A 23,301-nucleotide genomic window follows, 5' to 3' on the forward strand; every position below is an offset into this window, starting at 1 on the left:
ATTACTTTCATGCTTTCACGACAGTAAGATTGCCGGACATCCGGGCATTCATAAGACCCATTCTCTAATTTCCCAAGGTTTTTGGTGGCCTTCCTTATGTAAGGATGTTAGGGAATATGTTATGGCTTGTATGGTCTGTGTTAAAAATAAACAGCCTCACGCCCTTCCTTGTGGTCTACTTCAACCTTTAGAAATTCCTAAAACACCATGGTCCAGTCTAGCGATGGACTTTATTGTTGAATTACCAGTATCCAATAAACAAACAGTTATTCTCACGGTTGTTGACAGGTTTACTAAAATGTCTCACTTTATCCCCTTGCCCAAGCTTCCTTCTGCACCCGAATTAGCTGAAATGTTTGCAAGGGAAATCTTTCGCTTGCATGGTATCCCTGCAGATATTGTCTCTGATAGAGGTCCCCAGTTTATCTCTCGTTTTTGGAGATCCTTCTGTTCCCAGTTGGGTATCAAATTGAATTTCTCTTCGGCCTACCATCTCCAATCTAATGGGGCTGCCGAACGTACCAACCAGAAGATCGAACAATATTTGCGCTGTTTTGTATCTGAACATCAAGATAATTGGGTTGATTTGATTCCTTGGGCGGAGTTTGCACACAACAATTTGGTTTGCGAGTCTACTCATAATAGCCCCTTCTTCATGAATTATGGCTTCCACCCTACCATTCTTCCGTCGGTGTCCTCCTCACAGGGTATACCGATGGTTGATGTCCATGTCGCCAATCTGAGGAAGTTGTGGGATCAGATTCACCGTGTTCTTGGTCACACTTCAGCTTTATTTAAACAACATGCTGATAAATGCAGAAGGCCTGCTCTTGTTTTTTTCCCGGGGGATAAGGTATGGTTAAGTACCAGACACATGAGGTTGAAAGTTCATTCCATGAAATTCGCCCCTCATTACATTGGACCTTACAAAGTCTTACAGAGGATCAACCCAGTTGCTTATCAACTTGCTCTTTCTCCCGGTTTACACATTCCTGATTCTTTTCATGTTTCGCTCCTGAAGCCTCTCGTTTGTAATAGATACACCTCTGCCCCGACTCCTCCCTCTTCTGTTTAGGTTGAGGGTCAGGAAGAATTTGAAGTTAGTTTAATTCTTGACTCCCGCATCTTTCGTGGGGGATTACAGTATCTCGTTGACTGGAAAGGTTATGGCCCTGAGGAAAGGTCCTGGGTTTCTCATGCGGATGTCCGCGCTGCTCGTCTTCTTCGGGCATTTCATGCCTGTTTTCCGTCTCGTCCTGGTCCTTTTCACCCAAAGGGCGTTCCTAAGAGGGGGGGGTACTGTCATGGTACCTGCCACTCACACCTCCTTCTTCTCCAGCAATTTCGGCACTTTTGACACTGGCCGCGATAGCCCCGCCCCCTTTTATGACGCGGCGCAACTCCGCCGACGTAATGACGTCAATGACGTCACGACCCGCCGGAAATCTCAAACCAGGACGTTCTGGGGGCATGGATATCAATTAAAGAGACAGGGTATAAAAGGTACTCACTTACTGTGAGTCATTGCCCTGTCGTGGTTTCAGCTTGCCTGTTCCCTCAGTGCGTTTATATTCTCTTAGTGTTCTACGGTTTTGACTTGGCTTGTTTCTTTTTTTTTTGTAAATATGTTTTTATTGAGGTTTTCTATTGTTCAATTTGTTTCATAACCTTGAGTAAACTTCGGTTGGGACACGCAGGTCCCGAAAGCATAAAACATTAACAATCTTATTGGGAAGTGTTATACGATCAATCAGATAGTGGTGACACGCAGGTCACAGCATGGTACATGTATCTTTTCCTCTCATTTTCATTTAGATTTTTTGTTTCATGAATATGTGTCTATTTCGGTTTACAGTATCGAGAGTGAGTTACATTGGGATTTGCAGTTCTCCGTATGCATTCCGGGTTCAGTAACCAAAGCACAGCATGTTCATAGCGTATTCAGAACAGTCATTCGGGCGCGCAGGCCCACATTTGCGGTGGACTCGCAGGTCCCTTACACCATGTATTTATCATCTCTAAGCTGGTCATCGTGCGTATTTGGGTGGACTGTTTGTGCATTAGTCGTAAGTGAGCTGCAGTATGGACTCGCAAGTCCATTCAGGATAAGACAGGAGCAGACAGTGCAAAGGAATGACGGTCTGCCACGTCAGCTTTGGTGGCGTGCCGGTCCCTGCGTGTCGAGTGACATAGTCGTGTGTCGGGTTCGCACGTCTCATTGTGGTGTGGTGGTCGGGTATTACCCCTAGTAGGCGCTAAGGTATCGGGGTGGGTCTGCTGGTCTCTTTGGATCCCGCTTGAAGGCCCACGGCCCGGTCCGGGGAACATGTATGTGGGTGTCATAGGTTCTGTTGTCCCCTCTTGGGGAAGTAAGCGACTTCGCGGAGGCCTTATATGTCCTCTCTGTTGTCGCCTCTGGCGTGTGCCATGCACTTGTCAGTTTGCGTGCGATTTTTGGATGGGGGTGTCGGGATAGCGGTGTCTGGGAAGGCAGGGGAGGGGGTACGTCCATGTCTGAGTCACGTCTGTCTAGGTCGTCTCTGTGGTTGTCGGTTTATGCGGCCCCGTCTGTGCGTCGTTGCGTGTCGTATTGGAGTCTGGTTGTGAATTCTGCCTTGGTAGTAGTCAGTATCCAATGGGTCCATATTTCCATGTACCTATTTGTGGAGTTGGATGTGGTCATAATGAGTTCCTCTATGGCCTTGAGTTCCTCCATTTGGGAGAACCAGGTTGTCAACGGGGGTGTTGTTTGTTGTTTCCAGAATTGAGGGATCACCTGTTTGGCAACATTTAAAATTCTAATGGTTAGTGAATGTTTGTATCGTGTTCAAGGTGTCTTTGTGTGGTGGAGGAGCATGTGTTCCGAAAGGAAGGGGGGTGGCACGTCTGTGAAGGTTTTGAGAAAGCCGTGTATACCCTGCCAGAAGGGCTGTATGATTTTGCAGTCCCACCAGAGGTGGAGTACCGTGCCGGTCTCCCTGTTACACCTCCAGCAGAGGTCCGTGTGTTCCGGGTCTATGACATGGAGTACAGTTGGGGTGCGGTACCAGTTCGTTAGCAATTTAAACGCTGTTTCTTGTGTTTTGCTGAAGACTGAGCAGTGATGCGTCAAATAACATATCTTTTCCCAGTCTCCGTCTGTGAAAGTTTTCCCCAGTGTTTGTTCCCATCTCCCCATAAATTTGGGTTTCTCCATTGGTGTTTCCCTCTGTAGCATGGAATAAATGAGTGAGATCCCGTGGGGTTGCGGGTCTTGGTCCATACACATCCTTTTGAATGTGGTAGGTTCGCGTTTTCGTGCGGTGCCCCGCGGGAGAGTGTGCACATAGCTTTGCAACTGTCTGTGTTTTAGGTGGTGTAGGAGGGTGGGGGTTGCTCCCTCTAGCAGGATCGGGAGTGTTTTGCATTCCGTACCTGCCAGGAGGTGGTGTAGTCTGGGTATCTTGTGTCTGATTAGGTCCCTGAATGCGTTGGGGTCTAGCCCCGGTGGGAAGCTGTTGTTATGTGTGAGTGGGAGTAGGGGGGACGGGAATGGCGCTAGTCTGCATCTCTTTGCTACTCTCTCCCACACCCATAGTGTTGCGGTCGTGTAGGGTGTGCCCTGCCCTCCGCTCCCCCCTCTCCCCAGCCATGGGACGGTGGACAGCTATTTTGACCCTCGGTCTCATGCGGTCCCAGACATATTTCCCAGTTTCCTGTCTCAGGGTCCGGAAGAATGAGCTGGGGATGTTAACGGGTAGGGCTTGCATGAGGTATAGTAGGCGTGGGAGCAGGTTCATTTTTATTACCTGAACCCTGCCCAGCCAGGATATGTGCGGGTATGCCCAGTCCGACAGGTCTTTCCGGAGCCTGTCCAGTAGGGGGATAAAGTTGTGTCTGAATAGGTCAGTTTCCCTCCTCGTCAGCCACCTATTTGGTGTTGCGCCCATTGGAATGTGTGACTCTGCCTTAATAGGGAAGCTCTGTGTTCTGGTATGCTAACGTTCAGGATGTAGGATTTGGTGAAATTGATTTTGAGGTTGGATATCTCCCTGAAGGTCCCGAAGGCCCTCAGGATATTCGGGAGCGAGACCTCTGAATTGGTGACGAAGAAAAGGAGGTCGTCGGCATACGCCGCGACTTTGTGTTGTGTGTCTCCAGGTCCGATACCCCTGATTGCTGCGTCCTGTCGTATGTGCGTCAGGAAGGGTTCAAGCGTCAGCACCAAAAGCAGGGGAGATAGAGGGCATCCCTGCCGCGTGCCGTTGGTAATGGGGAAGCCACTCGTCAGGGCTCAGTTTACTATGATGTGGGCGGTAGGCCCGTCGTACAGCGCCTCGACCCACCTCCGGAAATGCGGTCCCAGCCCGGTGTGTGCTAGTGTGTGGAACATGTATTGCCAGTCGACTCTGTCGAAGGCCTTCTCTGCGTCCGTGGACAGCAGTAGAACGCCCTCGTCCCCGCAATTACGTCTGTGCATGAGCGTCAGCGCCCTGATCATGTTGTCTCTTGCTTCGCGGCCCATGACAAAATCGACCTGATCTGGATGTATTAAAGTGGGGATGTGTGTTTGGAGTCTTGTGGCCAGTATTTTTGCCAGCAGTTTGACGTCACAGTTGATTAGTGAGATGGGCCTATAGTTCCCACAGTGTTCCCTGTCCTTACCCTCCTTTGGGATATGTGCTGTTAGTGATTGTTTTGGCAGGTGGTTACCCTCCCTTAGTGCATTCAGTGCGTCCAGGAGAGGGGGGTATAGGAGTTCCGCGAACGTGGTGTAGTACTTTAGTGGTAGCCCATCTGGGCCGGGGCTTTTGCCCTGTTTCGTCACTTCAATGGCATGAGCTAGCTCCTCTATTGAAATTGGTTCGTCTAACCTGTCTGCGGTTTCCCGGTTCAGGGAAGGGAGGGAGTGGGTTGATAGGTAGTCTTGTATTTTCTCTCGCAGGTTCTCTCCGGCCCTGTTTGGGTGGGGTCGGGGGAGGGCATATAGGTTCGCGTAGTAGTCCCGCGCTATGTCGAGGATCTTAGAGGGTAAGTGGTGTAGGGTGCCCTGTGTGTCTCTAATTTTTCAATATATGTCCCTTGTCTCTGTTTGGCTAGCATTCTGGCCAGCAGCTGTGAAGCAAAAAGACTTGGCTTGTTTCTTGACTTTGCTTCCCTCTCCTATCCTTGTACTCGGCCCGGCTTACGCTTACCTGTCTTCTCGTTCCCTCGACCTCGGCTTGTCCCTGACCATTCCTTGTTTGCTTGACGTTAGTCCGGCCACTCTAAGGTCCGGTATACGTCTTTATAGTTCTAGTACACTGCGTGTTGGATCCCTGTCTTGATCCTGACACTTTCAGATTCGGACATGCAGAGAGATCCATGACAGATATTCACTCTGGGACTAACATTCAAACTCTCTTGGACCCAACTCAAGAAACACTCCTTGATACTTACTTTTTACTATTACTTACATACCTCCATACAACCAATCATACACACATTCAAGTTCCTGGGACTACCTACTCATCTGATGAGAACATCTACTTAACTGGTAATTATGCTGATTTTATTTAATTAATCTAAATTAATTAAAAATCTAATAGCATGATATATGACTGGATAAATCACGGTCAGATTTCAATATTTAGAAATCTTAGTTAACTAAAGAATATATAGTTATAAACATTCCATTCTGCAGGTGGAATTAAGAATAATTATATATTAATGTGATATTATCACGTGTTAGCATACCGATGTTTTTATCCAGGTGTATTGATTTGCTCTAAATAAGATAAGATATCTTTTTAGGCAAATTAAAATTCGGCTTATAGAATCTAGTAGATTATTCTTATTGGATGGTTCCAGGAAATGATTAAAGGGAAACTCCAGTGCCAGAAAAACGATCCGTTTTTCTGGCACTGGAGGGTCCCTCTCCCTCCCACCCACCAATCCCCGGTTACTGAAGGGGTGAAAACCCCTTCAGTGACTTACCTGGGACAGCGGCGATGTCCCTCGCCGCTGTCTCCGCCTCCGCGACGCTCCTCCTAGTGATTACGTCGGCCGGTGGGCGAGACTGATCTCGCTCACCGGCCGAGGAGACCTAATGCGCATGCGCGGAAATTCCGCGCATGCGCATTACGTCTCCCCATAGGAAAGCATTGAAAAATAATTTCAATGCTTTCCTATGGGGTTTTGAGCGACGCTGGAGGTCCTCACACAGCGTGAGGACGTCCAGCGACGCTCTAGCACAGGAAACCTGTGCTAGAACCCAGGAAGTGACCTCTAGTGGCTGTCTAATAGACAGCCACTAGAGGTGGAGTTAACCCTGCAATGTAAATATTGCAGTTTATGAAAAACTGCAATAATTACACTTGCAGGGTTAAGGGTAGTGGGAGTTGGCACCCAGACCACTCCAATGAGCAGAAGTGGTCTGGGTGCCTACAGTGTCCCTTTAATGAGCTGGTTTATTTTAATTGAAAATTACATGAGAATAGGATATTTTATGCCTAGGAGGATCTAGCCAGCATTGAAAGGGTTACTCAGTTGAACTGTTAGCCAATGTTTCATGGCTTTTTGCTGGAAGTTTTACTTTCTGTCTGTGAAGTACCCTCATAAATCTAAAGTCTTGACAGTTGTTGCTGTTAGCCATTGGAACTTGTATAGCCATTCCACTGTATTGCATACTTATGTTATACTAAATATTCACTGATTATTATCATGCAGGCAGCCTAACATTATTATTATTTTATTTGTCACAATAAATTATATCTATTTTTATAACAAATTGTGATTTTTATTTGTATGGAATACATTTCACTTACATGATAACGATCTCTAAGATCTAAGAGAATTGAAATAGTGGGCAATTCTCGACTGTTTAATATTATCATCCCATAAATATCCCCACAACATACGTTTTTCTATATTTTTAATTTTTTTTGTTATTCTGTCTCTCACTGTTAAAATACACCTACCATTAAAATTAAAGACTGATCATTTAATTGTCAGTCGGCAAACATTCAGAATCAGCAGGGGATCAAATACTTTCCCCCCTCACTGTAGTAATAATCACCTATTATCTATTTCCATAATCAAAACTAAAACAGTTGTGAATGTGATTATGGTATAATACAAATATCTACATGGAAATCAATGAAGAAGAAGAAATATCTAAAAAATTTGAGGAAATAAATTAAAATAATAAGGATATATCAGAGTTTTTTTAGCTGAACATGTTGCTGTCACTTCCTCCCAGCCGGCCGAGATTACCATGGTCTTAAAGGGCCGCGGCACCTGATCAGGCCCATGTTTAGCAGTACTTATCGTATGTCCCTAAGTACGTGTGCCACCTGTTGGGCCCCCAAGCGTGCGGTAGTTCTATCACTGGTCTCAGAACAGAACCCTAAGATACTCCACTTACCACTTTTGTCCAATTTGAAAATTTACCACTGCTCTCTGCACATTATTCTAGCCAAGAACACTATTTTCGTCTAAGTGAAACTGATTTCACTTTTACTTGTGTGGAACTGTACCAAATGCCTTAGCAAAATCCAAGTAGATCATATCTACTGGATCACCCTAAAAAAGCTGCTTCCCGTTCTCCCAGAACATTGATTATTGTGACCACAGTTACAAACAGCCTCCAGAGATCCTGTTCTACACCAGACCAGTGGAGCCAGGCTGCAGCTAGAGCCCATCATCATCCTCATCTGGTTGTAAGTAGGCAATCTAGTATATTATTCGTGGCACTAATCTCTAATTTACCTCACATTAAAGAAACACTATAGTCCCCAGAACCACTGCAGCTTAATGTAGTGTTTTTGGTGTCTATAGCCTGTCCCTGCAGGCCTTTTAATGTAAATACGGCAGCACTGCAGCACTGGCATTAGTTAACTTGGCAGATCATATGGGTGGGACATTGTGTTTCAGCGATATTGATCATATTGCTTTTCAGCAACTAGTCCCACATACTGGTGTGCTTTATTTTATTCTATTTTATCCATGAAGACTTTTTTTAAATCTTTTATCTGTATAAAAGTATACCACTTTGGCATTGGTACCATACACCCTTTATTATATCCATAAGCAGGGTTAGGGGCACCTGTACCATACATATTCATCTGTTTAGGACTTAACACTGATATTGGGGCATTCGTTGTTGAAATTTAGCATTAATTTATGACTCAATTATTTATATATTACTCATCAATGTACTGATTAGCTCCTGGATTCTTTGCACTGGATTGTATAGTGTATTCCGCATTGTTTTAAAGGTTTCGGTATATCCCTTTTTCGTTTCCAGTTTTAGAGCTATCCCCTTATTTGCCGTATCCCCTCTTGTCTATGTATATTCTACTTTGAATGTCAGAAGATTTGCATGTTAATTCTCCTAGCTACACGTACATTTTCAGTATTGTACATCATCAGTCTAGATATATTCTATTATTACTTAGGTCATGTGTACATTTCATTTTAGACCTGGGACTAAATTCATTGATCAACATCTTTATGGAAGGTTCAAATAACTCTAACAGGTAGGTTCCAAATACAGCTAATTCAATTCATTGTGACTTCCTACATTATAATTATTCAAGGTTAAGTTATTTACTGGCTATCAGGTAATGTAAGAAGCCCAATAGTATAGGTTGCTAAGCCTTCCATGCCTTGGTTAGAAGTCCCGCAAGTCCAACACCCATACTCATACTGGGAGGTGTTTTGCCTCTCGTCCCAAATCACAGCTAGTGTCTCATAAGGCTAACTTGGTCTCCTTTCAAATAGCTTCTCAGCATACAAAAACTTATCAGGATATAACAGAGCTTTCAAAATCTTTAAAAGATTTTCAGAGGAGTATTATATCTACAACTTATCCTACATGGAATCTTTGGTAACCATTACAGCTTTTTGACACCTTTCACACACTACTATCAAAATCTACCTTCCTGGGATACAACATCACATGTTAACCTTATACCCAAATAAATATACTTTCATGTAATTGCACCAAATTAAAACATCATAAAAGGTATTCAGAAAACGAGTCAAACTCAAACACCTAAGTGACTCGCTATAAACAGTTATATATTTCATTAAAGGAGCACTATAGTGCCAGGAAAACAAACTCATTTTCCTGGCACTACAGGGTCATTTAGGTCCCCCTCACCCTCAGGCCCCCCTCCCGCCGGGCTGAAGGGGTTGAAACCCCTTCAGCCACCTACCTTTCTCCAGCGCCGGGCTCTCTCTGTGAGGAGGAACTCTCCACCCCCTGCCGACATCAGATCCGAATGCACATGTGCGGTAAGAGCCAAACGCGCATTTAAACAGCCCATATGAAAGCATTACTCATTACAGCGTCTTCTCACTGTGATTTTCACAGTGAAAATCGCGGAACGCCTCTAGCGGCTGCATGCTAGTTGTGCTCCACTCCTTATCCCTCCGCTCCTGTGGTGTTAGTGGTCATATATGTTTCAAGTTTGCTGATGCATAATTGGTAGGATCGAGATCGTTTCCTAGCCATCTTTTCATAGCCTAAGTCGGTAGCTATCTGTTGGAGTAGAGCTTGTTTGGTAGGCATGTATAGATTTCCAGGCTCTAGCAATTAACGTGAGGGCTGCGATGAGTGTGTGGTAAATTGTCTTTGGGGAAGTCATCAGGGTCAATAAACAGTAGTGCTAATGCTGGGCTGAGCTCTACTTGTGAGTATAATATTTATGATAGTGTATTTGACCATTTTTCAGAAGTTTTGGATGAGGGTACATGTCCACCACGTGTGGTACATCGTGCCTGGGTCTTTATGGCATTTTATCGGACATGCCTGGGTATATTTTTGTCAATCTTGTCTGCACCATGTACCACCTATAGTAAAAAAATTTCATGAGTTCTAGGTGGGACGTTTTGCTTTTGTGGGCCTTATCCGCTGCCTGCCAGCTAGTTTGGGCTATTTCAGTCTGGAGGTCCATTTGCCATAGTGTTTGGTATTTCTTTGTGTCACTGTGGTCTGCTTGGTTTAATAGTTTGTAAATTAAAGAGAGATTTTTGGGGGGTGCACTCTCGGCCATGCAGGCTCGCTCAAAGTGTGAAAATTAGAGTTTAGCTCCTCCCAGGCCAATGGGTTAAAATAGCAAGGATTTAAGTTGGAGATATGAGAAGGTCACCCTAGAGGGCAAATTGTAATTGTTTTTCAGGTCTGGGAATGTTTGCAACTTTCTGTCTTGGAATAAGTGATGTATGTGTGTGCAGCCATACTCTGTACATAGATGATAGTTGAATTACTTGGTTTATTACTTGGATGCTCCTCAATGGGGCCACCTGTGACCAAGGGTAAGTGATGCCTAGGCGTGTCCTTGCCCCGTCCCATATACGCAAAGTAAGGTTCTCGTGGTGGGAACCGTTCGGGCAACTTCTGGGTGCTGGGTCCATGGGATCCAGAATAGGTAGTGTAATGTTGACACTTGGGTCCAATAGGACTCTATGGCTATCCACTGTGGCTGTTTTGTTTGTTTGTGAGATACCACTACCGAGGAGAGCAGTGCCACCTGGTAATATAGTTTAAAGTTTGGCAAGCTGAAGCTGCTGTCCTCTACTGGGCTTTAAGTATTTTAGTAGCCACCCTAACGTTTTTGCATTCCCATATGAAGTGCACCAGGAGTGTCTGTATAGAATTGAAGTAGGATTGTGGGATAGGGATTTGGAGGGTGCAAAATAAATATTGGAGTTTTGGTAAGAGGAGCATCTTCACTGCTGCTAGCCGACTTAGCCATGATAAGTATTTCCCTTCCCACAACCGCAGAGTCATTTCTAGTTCTGTGCGTAATCTTCCATAATTAAAGTCGAACAGGTTATCTGGGTTCTGAGTGATTTGAAGCCCCAGGAAGGAGGACATAGTCTTAAATTAGAGGGGCAAAGGTTTAAAAATAATATCAGGAAGTATTACTTTACTGAGAGGGTATAACATTTGGTTGAAATCCCCCCTAATTATCGTCACCCCTGTCTGTATTTTAGTCAGTTGCAGAGTATTTGGTGTAGGAAGTTCCATTGGTTAACATTGGGGGTATATACATTAGCTAGCGTGTATTGTATATTGTTGATAAGACAAACTATGAAGACATATCTATCCAGCTTGTCGATTTCCTGTGATTGGAGGGTAAATGCAACTTTTTTGCTGATCAAGATAGATGCCCCTTTGGTTTTGGACGTAGTCGTGGAATGGAATTGGTGCGGGTAGTTCGTTTGCAGTAGTGGTATAAAGTCAGCTGTCCTATAGTGTGTTTCTTGGAGGCAGACTATATCAGCGCATGTCTGTTTAAGTTCCCTGCGTAGCAAGTGTCTCTTAACCGGTGTGTTCAAGCCTAGGACGTTGTATGTGCAAATTTTCATACGGGTTTATATATGTATGTCCCTGTAAATAGTGTGGTATAGAAGGAATTTGTGTTGGATGGGGGGCTCACCCTTCCCAGCTGTATCAAGCAGGGTGTCCTTCCCAGAATGTTTCTTCTCATGCGTCCCTTGTTTGAATAGGAGGGTAGGTACTCCCGGGTAATCAGAAGGGCGTACGTAAGTGGGGATGATTAGTAGCATCTGCCACCCACCTCAGAAGTGACCTGACGTGACCGAATGACTTTCGTGGTACAGGTGAGCTCTATTACTAGTACTCTGATAAGCCATTTGTATTGGAGAAATTTGACTGTTGCTTATTTATTACTTTAATTATAATTTATTTATTTTTTCTCCTTCCCTCCCATTTTTGTCCAGTGACCTTTTTTGCATCTTAGTAAAGTATAGTACAGTATTGTATGGTCTGCTGCCATCTAGGTAGTCCGGGGAGTGGCAGTATCAGTGTTCCCAGCGGGACAGGTTATAAGTAGAGACAAGATGCCTCAACCCCCCCCCTCTGTTGTCCGGCTTTCAGGGCTTAGTGTACCGTTATTGATATCCTTGGGCCCTGTGGGGGTATTGTGCACCTGCATCTCTTGGTACCTAAGGGCATGCTCGGTTATTAGTTCTATCTAGGCCTGTCGCTATGGGTCTCCTAAGCAGAACCTCGGGGTGTGCTCGCCATCTCCTTGGTTTCCCTTGTTATGGTCGTTTCTCGACCCGTTGCTGGTGCGATTTGCCCCGAGGACCTCTTCCTTGATGTGGAAGTAATGTAGCCTTATTAGAACGTCCTGCGGTACCTCAGGGGCTAGGAACGCTGGTTTTGCTATTTGATGAAGGCAGTCAATCAGGAACATGACAGGGGGAGGTCTGGGGCCAAGGCCCGCAATAGCCCAGTAACATACTCCATCAGGTCCCCTTACCCCACTTTTTCAGGGATGCGGACATTGTTTCGTCGAGCACGGTCCTCACTATCCACCAGTTTCATTTCGTATTGGTCTATTTTAGATGTGAGACCATCCATTCTTCCCAATAGGACATTGAGGGCCTCCTCGAGTTCCGCCATTTTGTCTTCTGTAGTGGAGATTCTCGTGCCCAGATCTTGAAGGTCTTTTTGGAGGTCAGACAGCACAGCGTGGAAGTTGGTAAGTAGTTTGGCGGACATGTCATCCAATATTTCCTGGAGTAGCCGTTTGGTAATTGCAGGATCTGTCTCCATAGGGGTTGGGGCCCTGTCTGTGTCTGTGTTGCCGCTATCTTGGCTCATATTGGTGTGCGCCAGGTTTTTCCCCGAAGCCACCATGGAGGCAAAAAAGTTTGTCTTCTCCTGCCTCTCCGTGTTCCTCTTGTTTTTGGTCTGGTACATGGTCTGATTGAGCTCTGTTTTGTGGCTAATTTATCAGGTTTTCAGTGTTGTCAGGACAAAGCAGCTAGAGCTGCTTCGAGCTGCGTCCAGGACACACCCCCTGATCAGTCTATAATTTTAAGGGTAGGTGTAGTTTAACAATGAGAGACTGAATAACAAAAAAAAATTATGTAGAAAAAAACGCATTGTAAAAAAGTTCTGAATTGATTTGCATGTCAGTTAGTGTAATAAGTATTTGACCCCTTCGACTTATTACTTGGTGGCAAAACCCTTGCCAGCATTAACAGAGGTCAGACGTTACTTGTAGTTGGCCACTGGATTTGCACACATCTTAGGAGGGATTTTGTCCCACTCCTCTTTGCAGATCCTCTTCAAGTGATTATGGTTTTGAGACTGATGTTTGGCAACTCGAACCTTCAGCTTCCTCCACAGATTTTCTATGGGATTAAGGTCTAGCTAGGCCACTCCAGGACCTTCATGTGCTTCTTCTTGAGCCACTCCTTTGTTGCCTTGGCTGTGTGTTTTGGGTCATTGTCATGCTGGAATACGCATCCACAACCAATTTTCAATGCACTGGTTGAGGAAAGGAGGTTCTCACCCAAGATTTGACGGTACCTGGCCCCGTCCATCTCCCCTTTGATGCGGTGCCGTTGTCCTGTCCCATTAGCAGAAAAATACCCCAAAGCATAATGTTTCCACCTCCATGTTTGACGGAGAGGATAGTGTTCTTGGGGTCATAGGCAGCATTCCTCCTCCTCCAAGCACGGCGAGTTGAGTTGATGCCAAAGAGTTCGATTTTGGTCTCAGCTGTAGTGATGTCCCGAACAGTTCACCGGGAACCGTTTGCCGGCGAACACGCGCGATGTTCGGTCTGCCCCCTATTCGTCATGGAGGTGGGAGGGCCTGCTGCTGATTGGCTGGAATATATACACACACACACATACACATACAAACACACACACATACGAACTAGGGATGTGCATGGGCAAAATATTTGGTTCGACCACGCAGGCTCTGACTGACTGAGAGGGCCGGCCTTCTAGGGGTCGCACCTGCATCGCCGAAGCGACAAGGGCGGAGACATACCTGGTCTACCAGCTACGTAACCCATAGGCACAGTGGCTTCGTGCGGGCAGATGTAGCAACAACGCAACAAACAGGGGCCATCGAAGGGACATGGACGTCCCGAGCACGCAGCCCACACATTTAAAGATTGCCAAGCACGACCTGCTTTACTGACCGCACAAACTGAGAGCTGGAGAGGTGATTATCCTTACATCACTACAGGAACCTTCTCATCCCTTTCTGCATTACCCACCAGATACCCACTACAAACTACAGCATCTTCCTTCTGTACAGACCAGGAGAAACTACTACATTTGGTGAGATCCACCCAGAGACAGTTATTTATATAGTGCACTATACCTTGGACTGCAATATATCAGGACTATACTATCATTTTTGATTATTATTTTTCATTTTTCTTTTTTCCCCTTTTTTTGTTTGTTTTTTTCTTTTTCCATTGTTTCACTTATTCAATTTTTCTTATTTTTTTCTATTTTTTCTATTTTTTCCCTTTCTGAGATTCTGTGGATCATCACCAGTGTATATGCATATATTTTGAACTTTACCCTACACAAAGGAGGATTCTGTGTATATAGTAGTATGTAGTTGTAAATAGAATGTGTATATATGAAATGTTTGTTACCACAATGAAATACTTTACATATCTTTATAAGCATATCTAAAATTATATCAATTATTAAAACCACTAATTAATTGCATGATTATTGAGTGCGGTATTCATATTTATTTTTGATTGTAATTAGGAGGTCGTTTTTTTGGGTTAACCTCGAATACCTGCACCCCACATTATTGAGTTCCAGCACATTTTGTATTTTTTTTTTTTTTTTTTTTTTTAAATTCTTTATTTTATTCGTGCATAGATTAAACAAACAGGTTTACACTGCCACAACAACTGGTGTAAACTGATCTTTAGACATAGTGTAACAGCAGTTTGGCATTTAAGAAGAACATTGCACATTTTTGTTAATGTAGAGAAGAAACAAGAAGACATAGTAATACTTAGTAAAACTCAGATTGGCATAAGGAAAATACAGCTTGATTTTAGCAGTTTAAGTTAGCATCCCTATATCACAGGTAAGGTATGTGGGAAGATGACATTTCAAGTTGCTCCTAAATAGTAACATGGGCATGACAGTAGTGCTGCGCTATAAGGGACATACAAGAAACCCTGTAAAGCACATTACTCATTGCCTAGAGAATCAACTTTTTCTGGCAGATAGGCGCTATCCATTCTCCGGTGGAGATTATACGTAGGAGAAAATATGAAAAATGCAAATAATACAAATAATAAAATATGAAAAGCGAGACGCCTAGCTCAAGCAGCGTGTGTAGTTTGAAGCTATGTTAGGCATAGAGACGTATGAGTGTGAGTGTATTGCAACATGTCTACCTTATGAGTTTCAAGCAGGGGATAACATTTTATATGACTATGTTGAGTGTGTCTGTGTGGTCGTCCAGAGCACAGAGCTTTGGTCCCTTGTGTGTCAGTCCTGGAGGGGGGACTCTGCGTGTCCGTGTGAAAAACACGTGGGATCCTCGTCTATGGTTCCAGGGACACGGGATTGCAAACTCTTGACTGTCCCGGTCATCCGATTCCCTTTGGTTGTAAGCAGCTGGAGCCCTCCTGTGTGCCTCTCAGTGCCGCCATGGTACTGGTGTGAGTGAGGTTGTCCCTCCAGCCCCAGGCTGTTGCGTAGGCCGGCATTTCTGTGCCACTAACCCGGTGATTGCGGGAAACCGGGTGTCTTCCTCGTGTGGAGGTGCCGGCGGGTCTGATGGTCTGCATCCGCTTGCTGTGCGTGCGCCTCCGTTTGTGTGGGTAATGCCTCTGGGTCTGAACCCTCATGGCCTTCAGCCCGGGAGGGCCCTGGTAGTGAGGAGTAGGAGTGTGATTTGGCGTTGTGCCCGAGGGTAGCTCCTTCGCTCCACATTGTTGGCGGTCCAGCACACTCTTTGCCGGGAGAGCCTGGTGTCCCGTTTGCTCCGCCTGAGCCCGCTTTCGTAGTTTTTCCCAGAAACACATAAATATTTGTTCCAGGCGGTGCAGGGAATCAGTGGAGGTTCCAAGATGGGGCCCTTGGCTTGGAGGCAGGCTCGGTTTGTCGGGTATGTAGGCGGCCGCCATCTTGAGAGCGCCACGAGGGAGAGGCGTTTCAGGTTTGTTTCTCAGCGTATAGGACTGGGGCTAGGCAGATAGCTCCGGACGTCTAGCGTGGACCGGGATAACCCCCACCGGTCCGGGGGGGGGGGTAGGAGGTAGTAGTGCTTGAGAGTCTGTTTTGGGGGCCGCGAGCGGGAAGAGCGGCCGTCTCCTCCCGCCTCAAGCCTCAGCAGGCCTCAGTGGCTGGATCGGGTCCCCCGGCTGTCGATCTGTTAACATGTGGTATTGGGTTGTTCGCCCGGGTGTCCCCTGCTTGTTTAAAGCTAACCTGGAGAGGGTTGTGCCGAGTTTCTTGGGTTTTTCCCAAAAAAAAGTCGATTTGGGTCAGGAGCTGGGACTCGGCACGTCTGCTCAGCCTGGCTGCCTGGCTCCGCCCCCCTTGTATTTTTTTAAAGGTTTTTTTACTGTAAGAACAATCAGGATGTGGAATTCTCTGCCTGAAGAAGTGGTTTTATCAGAGTCCATACAGATGTTCAAACAGCTACTAGATGCATACTTGCAAAAACAGAATATTAAAGGATATAATCTTTCAATGTAGGGTAATAACTGCTTGATCCATGGATAAATCTGACTGCCATTCTGGGGTCAAGAAGGAATTTTCTTCCTAGTTTGTTGCAAAATTGTGCTTCAAACTGTTTTTTTTTTTGCCTTCTTTTGGATCAACAGCAAAAAAACAAATGTGAGGAAGGCTGAACTTGATGGACGCAAGTCTCTTTTCAGCTATGTAACTATGTAACTATGTAAGTTTCGGGCGTAGATATTTCAAAATGTGTATTTCGGATCATGGAGGGTGCCCTTTGTGAAGATATATCTACCATGTTTGCATCGAAGGGTGTCAGTGTAGGGAACTCGTCGTGGGAACAGAATCCCCACACCCAGGGTGCGGCGCAAGGGGTTGTTGCTTAAGAAACCCATTGGAAAGTTGCGGTCTCTCAGGTGTCCGGCCTTCTTGGAAGTGTGTCTCTTGGAGATTCCCGGAGGAGACTAGAACGTTTCTTGAGGACGTTGAGGCCGTGGACATTATAGGAAAGGATGACCAGGTCCTCTCGGCATATCGGGTAATCCAGTATCCCCAGGGCGGCAAGCAAGGGCAGAGCAAGAAAAGAGGGGGAAGGTTGAGAAAAAGAATGGGCGGGTCACCTCTCTGGTGGTCAGGTCGAGGTCTGTGCGAAGTGACCGGGTCTCAGTCTCGGCCACCTGGCGTCTATATTCACTAGGTCTGCGCACATCTGGGCAATCTCCTCTCGTACTATCCGGCCCAGCCGGTCGAAGATGGCCTCAAATTTGGCTTTTGTGAGTAGATTCGGGAGTATGGCCCGCAGCTCCCCATTGAGCACCATCGGTGCCTCCTATGAGTGAGAGGAAGTCGGTGAGAAACTTGTTGGAGTCGTGGAGGGTGAGCCCAGAGCAGGGCCAATTTGATTTGAGTACTAAGGCCTAGTATTAATATTTTGAAAGAGTTCAGAGCCAGTTCACTTGAAAATTCACGGTTTCAAAATCAATCAATTGAGCTATATTTCTCTTATTAAATTTAACAGCCAAAATAACTTAAAGGAACACTCTGGGTACCAAATAGTTTTTAAGGGGTTAAAAGTTAAAGCAATGAAGATCTTCCCCTAATTATGCATCTCTGTCCATACCCTCTGTGACGAGACCAATCTCGCCACTGTGCATTGGAGGAGCCTGGTTGCCCGCCTGCTGCATTTAGACTATGACCCCATGTTATAACGCTTGATTTTCCCCTGCAAAGACACGAAAGCCGGGTCATTCGGTCCTTGCCCTGTTTGAGCAGTGATACCCCAGATAGCTATATCATGGAGCCCATTCGTATAATGAAAGACTATGGGAAAGAATACCCCAGATAGCTATGCCATGGAGCCCATTCGTATAATGAAAGACTATGGGAAAGACTTTGGCTCCATGGCAATTGAACTGTATGTGTGTGATCTGAGCGCCATTCAGTAATAATGTGCGCTCAGATCTGAGCTATCTGGGGATATGTTGAATGTACCTGTTTTATGCAATGGCTGCACAGTTATATATTTTTATGTATTTTATTGTCTTTTACTGCCATGTGTTCAGTGGAGTTTTGCCTCTGTCCTTGGAGATAAATTGGATTACTTCCCAATTATCTCCAGGATAGAAGACTCTGTGGAACTGGTTTTGAGCAGAAAAGCCATGCTTCATTTGGTCACAAAGGACTACAATCTATCTTTTGAACCACTGGACCAGTTTGTATTATTTTGACATATGTTTGTATTTGGAGTATGCTGATTGTGAAAATGTAAGTTTTATGTGAATGTGATGCATACTTTTAAAGTTATGAATAATGTTGGAAAACTGTATTTCTCTGCCTGTGGTAATTACATTACCCATTGTGTAAGGTAATTGTATCACAGGCAGAGGGGAGGATTTTGTGTGGGAGTGTCTGAGTGTATTGTACGTGTTTATTGGTTGTTTTCCAAAACCCTGTGGGTGGTACCAATGTGTATATAAGAACAATAAACCCACAGCTCTGTCTGTTCCTGCTAGACCCTCAAAACGGAGCCTTGTCTCATTCTTGGGGGGATTTATTGTATGCTGTTCCAGTTTGACTGCTAGGAGTATAAATCTATTCGTATGTTTTTTCCTATTCGGCTGTTTACAGCATTCGTATGCTTGAGAGCATTCATATGCTTCTCCGGTTCGGTGGATTGGTGTCTACAGTAGCTGTGCCTGTTTCTCTGGAAGGGGAAGATCTACTAAATGGCTGTTAACCCCTTTTATGCCTCTGTCCATATCTCCCTCATCAATTGTGTCCTCTTGCCCACTGCACCTTCCCCTCTTCTGCCCTTTTCCTACCTCCATTTCTCCTATTCTGCCCTCTGCTCTACTCCATAGCCCTTCTTCTGTTACTACCAACCTCTGCCTCCTACCTTATTGTTGGTGGCTGACTTACATGGGAGTTGGAGTCCTAGGAGGGAGCACTCTCTTGTGGCAATCTGTGAAGTAGTGGATGTTGTGTGCAGCGGGCAGAACTATAATGTCATATCCCCACGCTCTCTACTGGCTTTGCAAATCAGCATCCAAGTGAATAGTCCTGGTAGAGCATGCTGTGTGCTCACTCCCAAGATCCTGACTATTGTTGTCAAGTTTACCCTCCAGCAACACATGTAATAGAAACCCTACCAACCAGCCTCAAAACTTAAATAAATTTACATGCAGGTATCCAGGCCAGGGTACCTGTTTAACCAGGCAGGTCAGGGAAGGGGTTAAACTTGTCCTGGTAACCCTCCCCCCGGAATTACCCTTGGGAGCACTGTAGGTACCATAACCATTTCATCTCATTGAATTGGTTATAGTGCTTGGAGTCCTCTGGTGCTGCCCCTCCATTTAGTGTAAAAACATTTTCAAGGTGTTTAGCACTGAATGAGGCCAATCACCGCCTGGATACCTTCTGGAAGTATTTTCTTCTAACCATACCAATTCATATTAGCAGTAAGAGCAGTGATAGTCTAAAAGCAGTCAGCTGACACTCTCATCCAGTCACAGCCACCAATTGCTGCTCAGGCTAATGCTTCTTCAGTATTCTTCAGTAGCTAAAGCAGCACAGAGGATATGGACTCTTGTTTAGCAGTGAAACATTTTTTTAAAAGGCTTAAAGCGGAATGGTAGGGAGGCACCGGGTACTCCAGACACTCTAACCATTTCAATGAGATGAAGTAGTTACAATGAGTAAAATGTCCCTTTAAGTCTGTTTTTTAAGTTGGTTCTAACTTCAGTTGCATGACTGCAGACCCACACATTAATCCCATATTCCACAGCCTGTTGCCCCTTAAATAAACTAGTCAGACTCACAATTAGTGGATAAGGCAGTGGCCATAGTTTTATTTAGGAATAAATTTTCAAGCCAGCAAACATTACCGCCTGCCAGCCATTTGGGGAATCACCAAACGGACAAAAGACCCACTGTGAATCCATGAGTCTTGCGCAGCCTGCCCCTCGCCTGAAAATATTATTGGATTTTGATGGTTCTGAAAAATAAACCTGCAATACAAGTTGCGGAACCATTATCAAATGAAAACAAGAACTGGAGTATGACTGAAACCATGATCAAGGTTACTCACAAAACAACAAAGGTCATGCTGATTTAATCGCGTTGAAAAAATAACCGAATTGTATTTTTTTCCAACTAATAATGTGATTGCCCAGAACATCACTCTGGTGCTATATTCGGGGAAACAAAAGTTATCAGATTATTTATGTTAATCATATTTACTATACTGAAACAAATGTGCATCTTGATAAGAGGCCAAATGTATGTGCATGTATATATATAGAAGGCGTATGCCTGAAATTGTGGGAGGGATTTGATGGCTATTTAAACCCAGCAAATCCCCTTACTCACCTGTCTGCGACGATTTCGGAAATTCCCTCCCACCACACCCTCTTCATATATCATTATACCTGGGTGGGCCCTCTTTTGCAGGCCTAACCTCACGTCGGTTTCGGCACACCTCAACCGACTTCCATATATTAAATTACACACAGTTTAATGTGCGCCCCTTCCATAATCCCGTACACAAATATATATATATATATAAATATATATACATGACATTTAATCAGTTCTGCTTATCTAATGTTATCTTCCTCAAGTAACCCCTAAAAAATTAAAAATCTGTCATTTGTATCCAGAAATTAACATTAATTGCAGATGCCTTATCCTCGTTTTCGCAGGGTTCTTTTCAAAGGATGCTGTTTAAAGGAAACATCACTCAGTTCAAATTGTGCTGGCATGACACAGGCCAACCACAAGGCATCATGCAAATGAGGCCAGCGAGCTCTGTTCAGTGTGCTTTACTGCTGTCTGCCTGGTTGTTATAGTGATAAGCCGAGGCCCTGAGCCTCTCCGATCCTACTTTTAAGATTTCACAGCAACCTTCTTTTTTTTCTCCAGGGATAATTAGAGGAAGGAAGAAAAAAAAAATTGCATCACGAAGAATACCCGAGAGGATATCTTTAGATTGGAGAGCACTGAGCGAAGCCTGTTCTGGCCATGCCAGTTCTCAGCATTGATGCTGAGTCAGAAATAGGTATCCCAAAATCCCTTTGTGATGAACTTCCCTTAAAAGCCATGGAGGAATTAGAGCACACTTGCCCTCAGCCTCGCTTGGTAAGTAGACAGAAAATGTTGCATCCGCCTGTGAGTGAAACACAAAGGATTTAAAGAAAGCCGTGCTTGCAGATGCATTGTGTAAACAAGTAAGCTGCAGATTAATCCATCTGCTGTGTGCTCCATACAGTATCTGCTGCATGCAGGGAACTTTGATTACAAGGGAGCAGTGAACAGGGAGGGCTAAGACAGCTTTCCTGTAATTGCCCACAGTGTGTATGTGTGTGTTACAATGTAACGAGTCAGTCACCCTTTAGGATTTATAGGAACTTAATTCTTCTTTTTCTTGGGTTACTCATTGGAGCTGACATTTTCATGTCATTACTTTGGTCCCTAAAGACCCTATGCCAGTATTCAATGTCCTTTTAATTTCGCATTTGCATATCTATACATTCTGAATATTGCTAAATGCTCCATTCTGAAAGAATATCTTTAAAGGCATACTTATTCTGTTATTGGCCCTTTAGGGATTCAAATCCCAGTAGGCATTAAAGAGAAGTATCAGAACCCTTCGTTCCCTTGTATAGTACTAGAACCATGATTCTCCCAAATAAACCACATGGCAAACTGACTTGAGATAACCTGTGATTTATATACTATGGCCATAATATTAATGTAACCAAATGCGTTATAGACGTTGTATTGCCCTGCAAGTGATGAGGCATGGTATTCTTGTAACAGGCCCATTCTTTAAAAAAAATAAAAAAATAAAAAATACTGTTAATTAAGATATGTACTGAGGCAGGATGTCTTGCATGTTACGTTGAATATTAGATTAGCTTTTTGCCTTTTTTGATTGCAGAAAATAATATAGACAGTAAAAACCAACTAAGTGCTCAGGGCTTGTAAACAAAAGGTTAAACACTTTCAGGGGTATTCACTAAATTGAGAATTCAAGGTGACTTGAAAGTGCATTTTAACCCCTTAAGGACCAAACTTCTGGAAAAAAGGGAATCATGACATGTCACACATGTCATGTGTCCTTAAGGGGTTAAATGCAAGGTCAAAATAGCCAACTGGAAATATTCTCTAAGTTAGTTTTGTTTTCGATTTTAAATTCAGTTTAGTAAATTGCTCTGTTTTTAATTATCAGAAGCATATACCCATATTAGTAAACTAATCTATAATTTTTATTTTATTAATGCAATGCTTATTGTACACAGCTTTAATTATGATAATCAACTATTAGCTATAAGAAATCTACCACGATTACTATGTATCAAATCATTTTTAATTGGGGTACTGTTATAAGTCGTCTGCATTCTATTTTCTAGACATATTTGGGATAGCTAGCTAAACAGGGAAGTGTGTGGAACCGGCGTAAGAATTGTACTTCTTAGGGAAAAAAAAAAATCTACATTTCACCTTTTTTTTTTTTTAGCTTAACTATTTTGGCATAACATCCAGTTCCACATTTCCTTTTTTGTGAATAAATCACAACAAATTCCAGGTTTGAAAATTAAACAGAATATACGAGGAAAAAGCATTGACAAATATACAGGGTGAGAATTTAAGCTGTATTCAAAGTGAATTTCAAATTTAACCCCTTAAGGACACATGACATGTGTGACATGTCATGATTCCCTTTTATTCCAGAAGTTTGGTCCTTAAGGGGTTAAAGGACCGCTATAGGCACCCAGACTACTTAAGCTTAATGAAGTGGTCTGGGTGCCAGGTCCATCTAGGATTAACTCTTTCTGCTGTAAACATAGCAGTTTCAGAGAAACTGCTATGTTTACATTAGGGTTAATCCAGCCTCTAGTGGCTGTCTCATTGACAGCCGCTAGAGGCGCTTCTCACTGTGATTTTCACAGTGACAAGACGCCAGCGTCCATATGAAAGCAGTGAGAATGCTTTCCTGTGGACTGGCTGAATGCGCGCGCGGCTCATGCCGCGCATGCACATTCAGCCGATGACGGGAAAGGAGGAGGAGAGTCCCCAGCGCCGAAAAAAGTTAAAGGATTAACCCCTTCCTCACCCTAGAGCCCGGCGGGAGGGGGGCCCTGAGGGTGAGGGGGACCCAAGGAACCTATAGAGCCAGAAAAACGAGTATGTTTTCCTGGCACTATAGTGGTTCTTTAATGGGTTACTATAACCCTTATGACAGGGGTGACCTTTCTGGCTTAATATGACCTTCTGGAAACTAAGGGAAGGTCCTGCCTCTCAATTTGCAGTAAAACCTGAAAATAAAATGTTTTA

The 23,301-nt window shown here is 44.3% G+C and overlaps 1 protein-coding gene across 4 annotated transcripts in view; it reads left to right on the forward strand.

The window, feature by feature from the left end:
- The first annotated feature begins 20,748 nt into the window (after positions 1-20,748).
- The window catches only part of PCYT1B (phosphate cytidylyltransferase 1B, choline), a 140,095-nt gene continuing 137,542 nt past the window's right edge, over positions 20,749-23,301 (forward strand). For all 4 annotated transcript variants that reach the window (XM_063444290.1, XM_063444291.1, XM_063444292.1 and 1 more), the window contains exon 1: positions 20,749-21,102. In XM_063444290.1, coding sequence (XP_063300360.1) covers positions 20,986-21,102 — 117 coding nt within the window. In that variant the 5' untranslated portion in view covers positions 20,749-20,985. The remainder of the gene's footprint in view (positions 21,103-23,301) is intronic.

This window comes from Pelobates fuscus, chromosome 1 (assembly GCF_036172605.1).
Source record: "Pelobates fuscus isolate aPelFus1 chromosome 1, aPelFus1.pri, whole genome shotgun sequence".
In the NCBI taxonomy this organism is placed as follows: domain Eukaryota; kingdom Metazoa; phylum Chordata; class Amphibia; order Anura; family Pelobatidae; genus Pelobates; species Pelobates fuscus.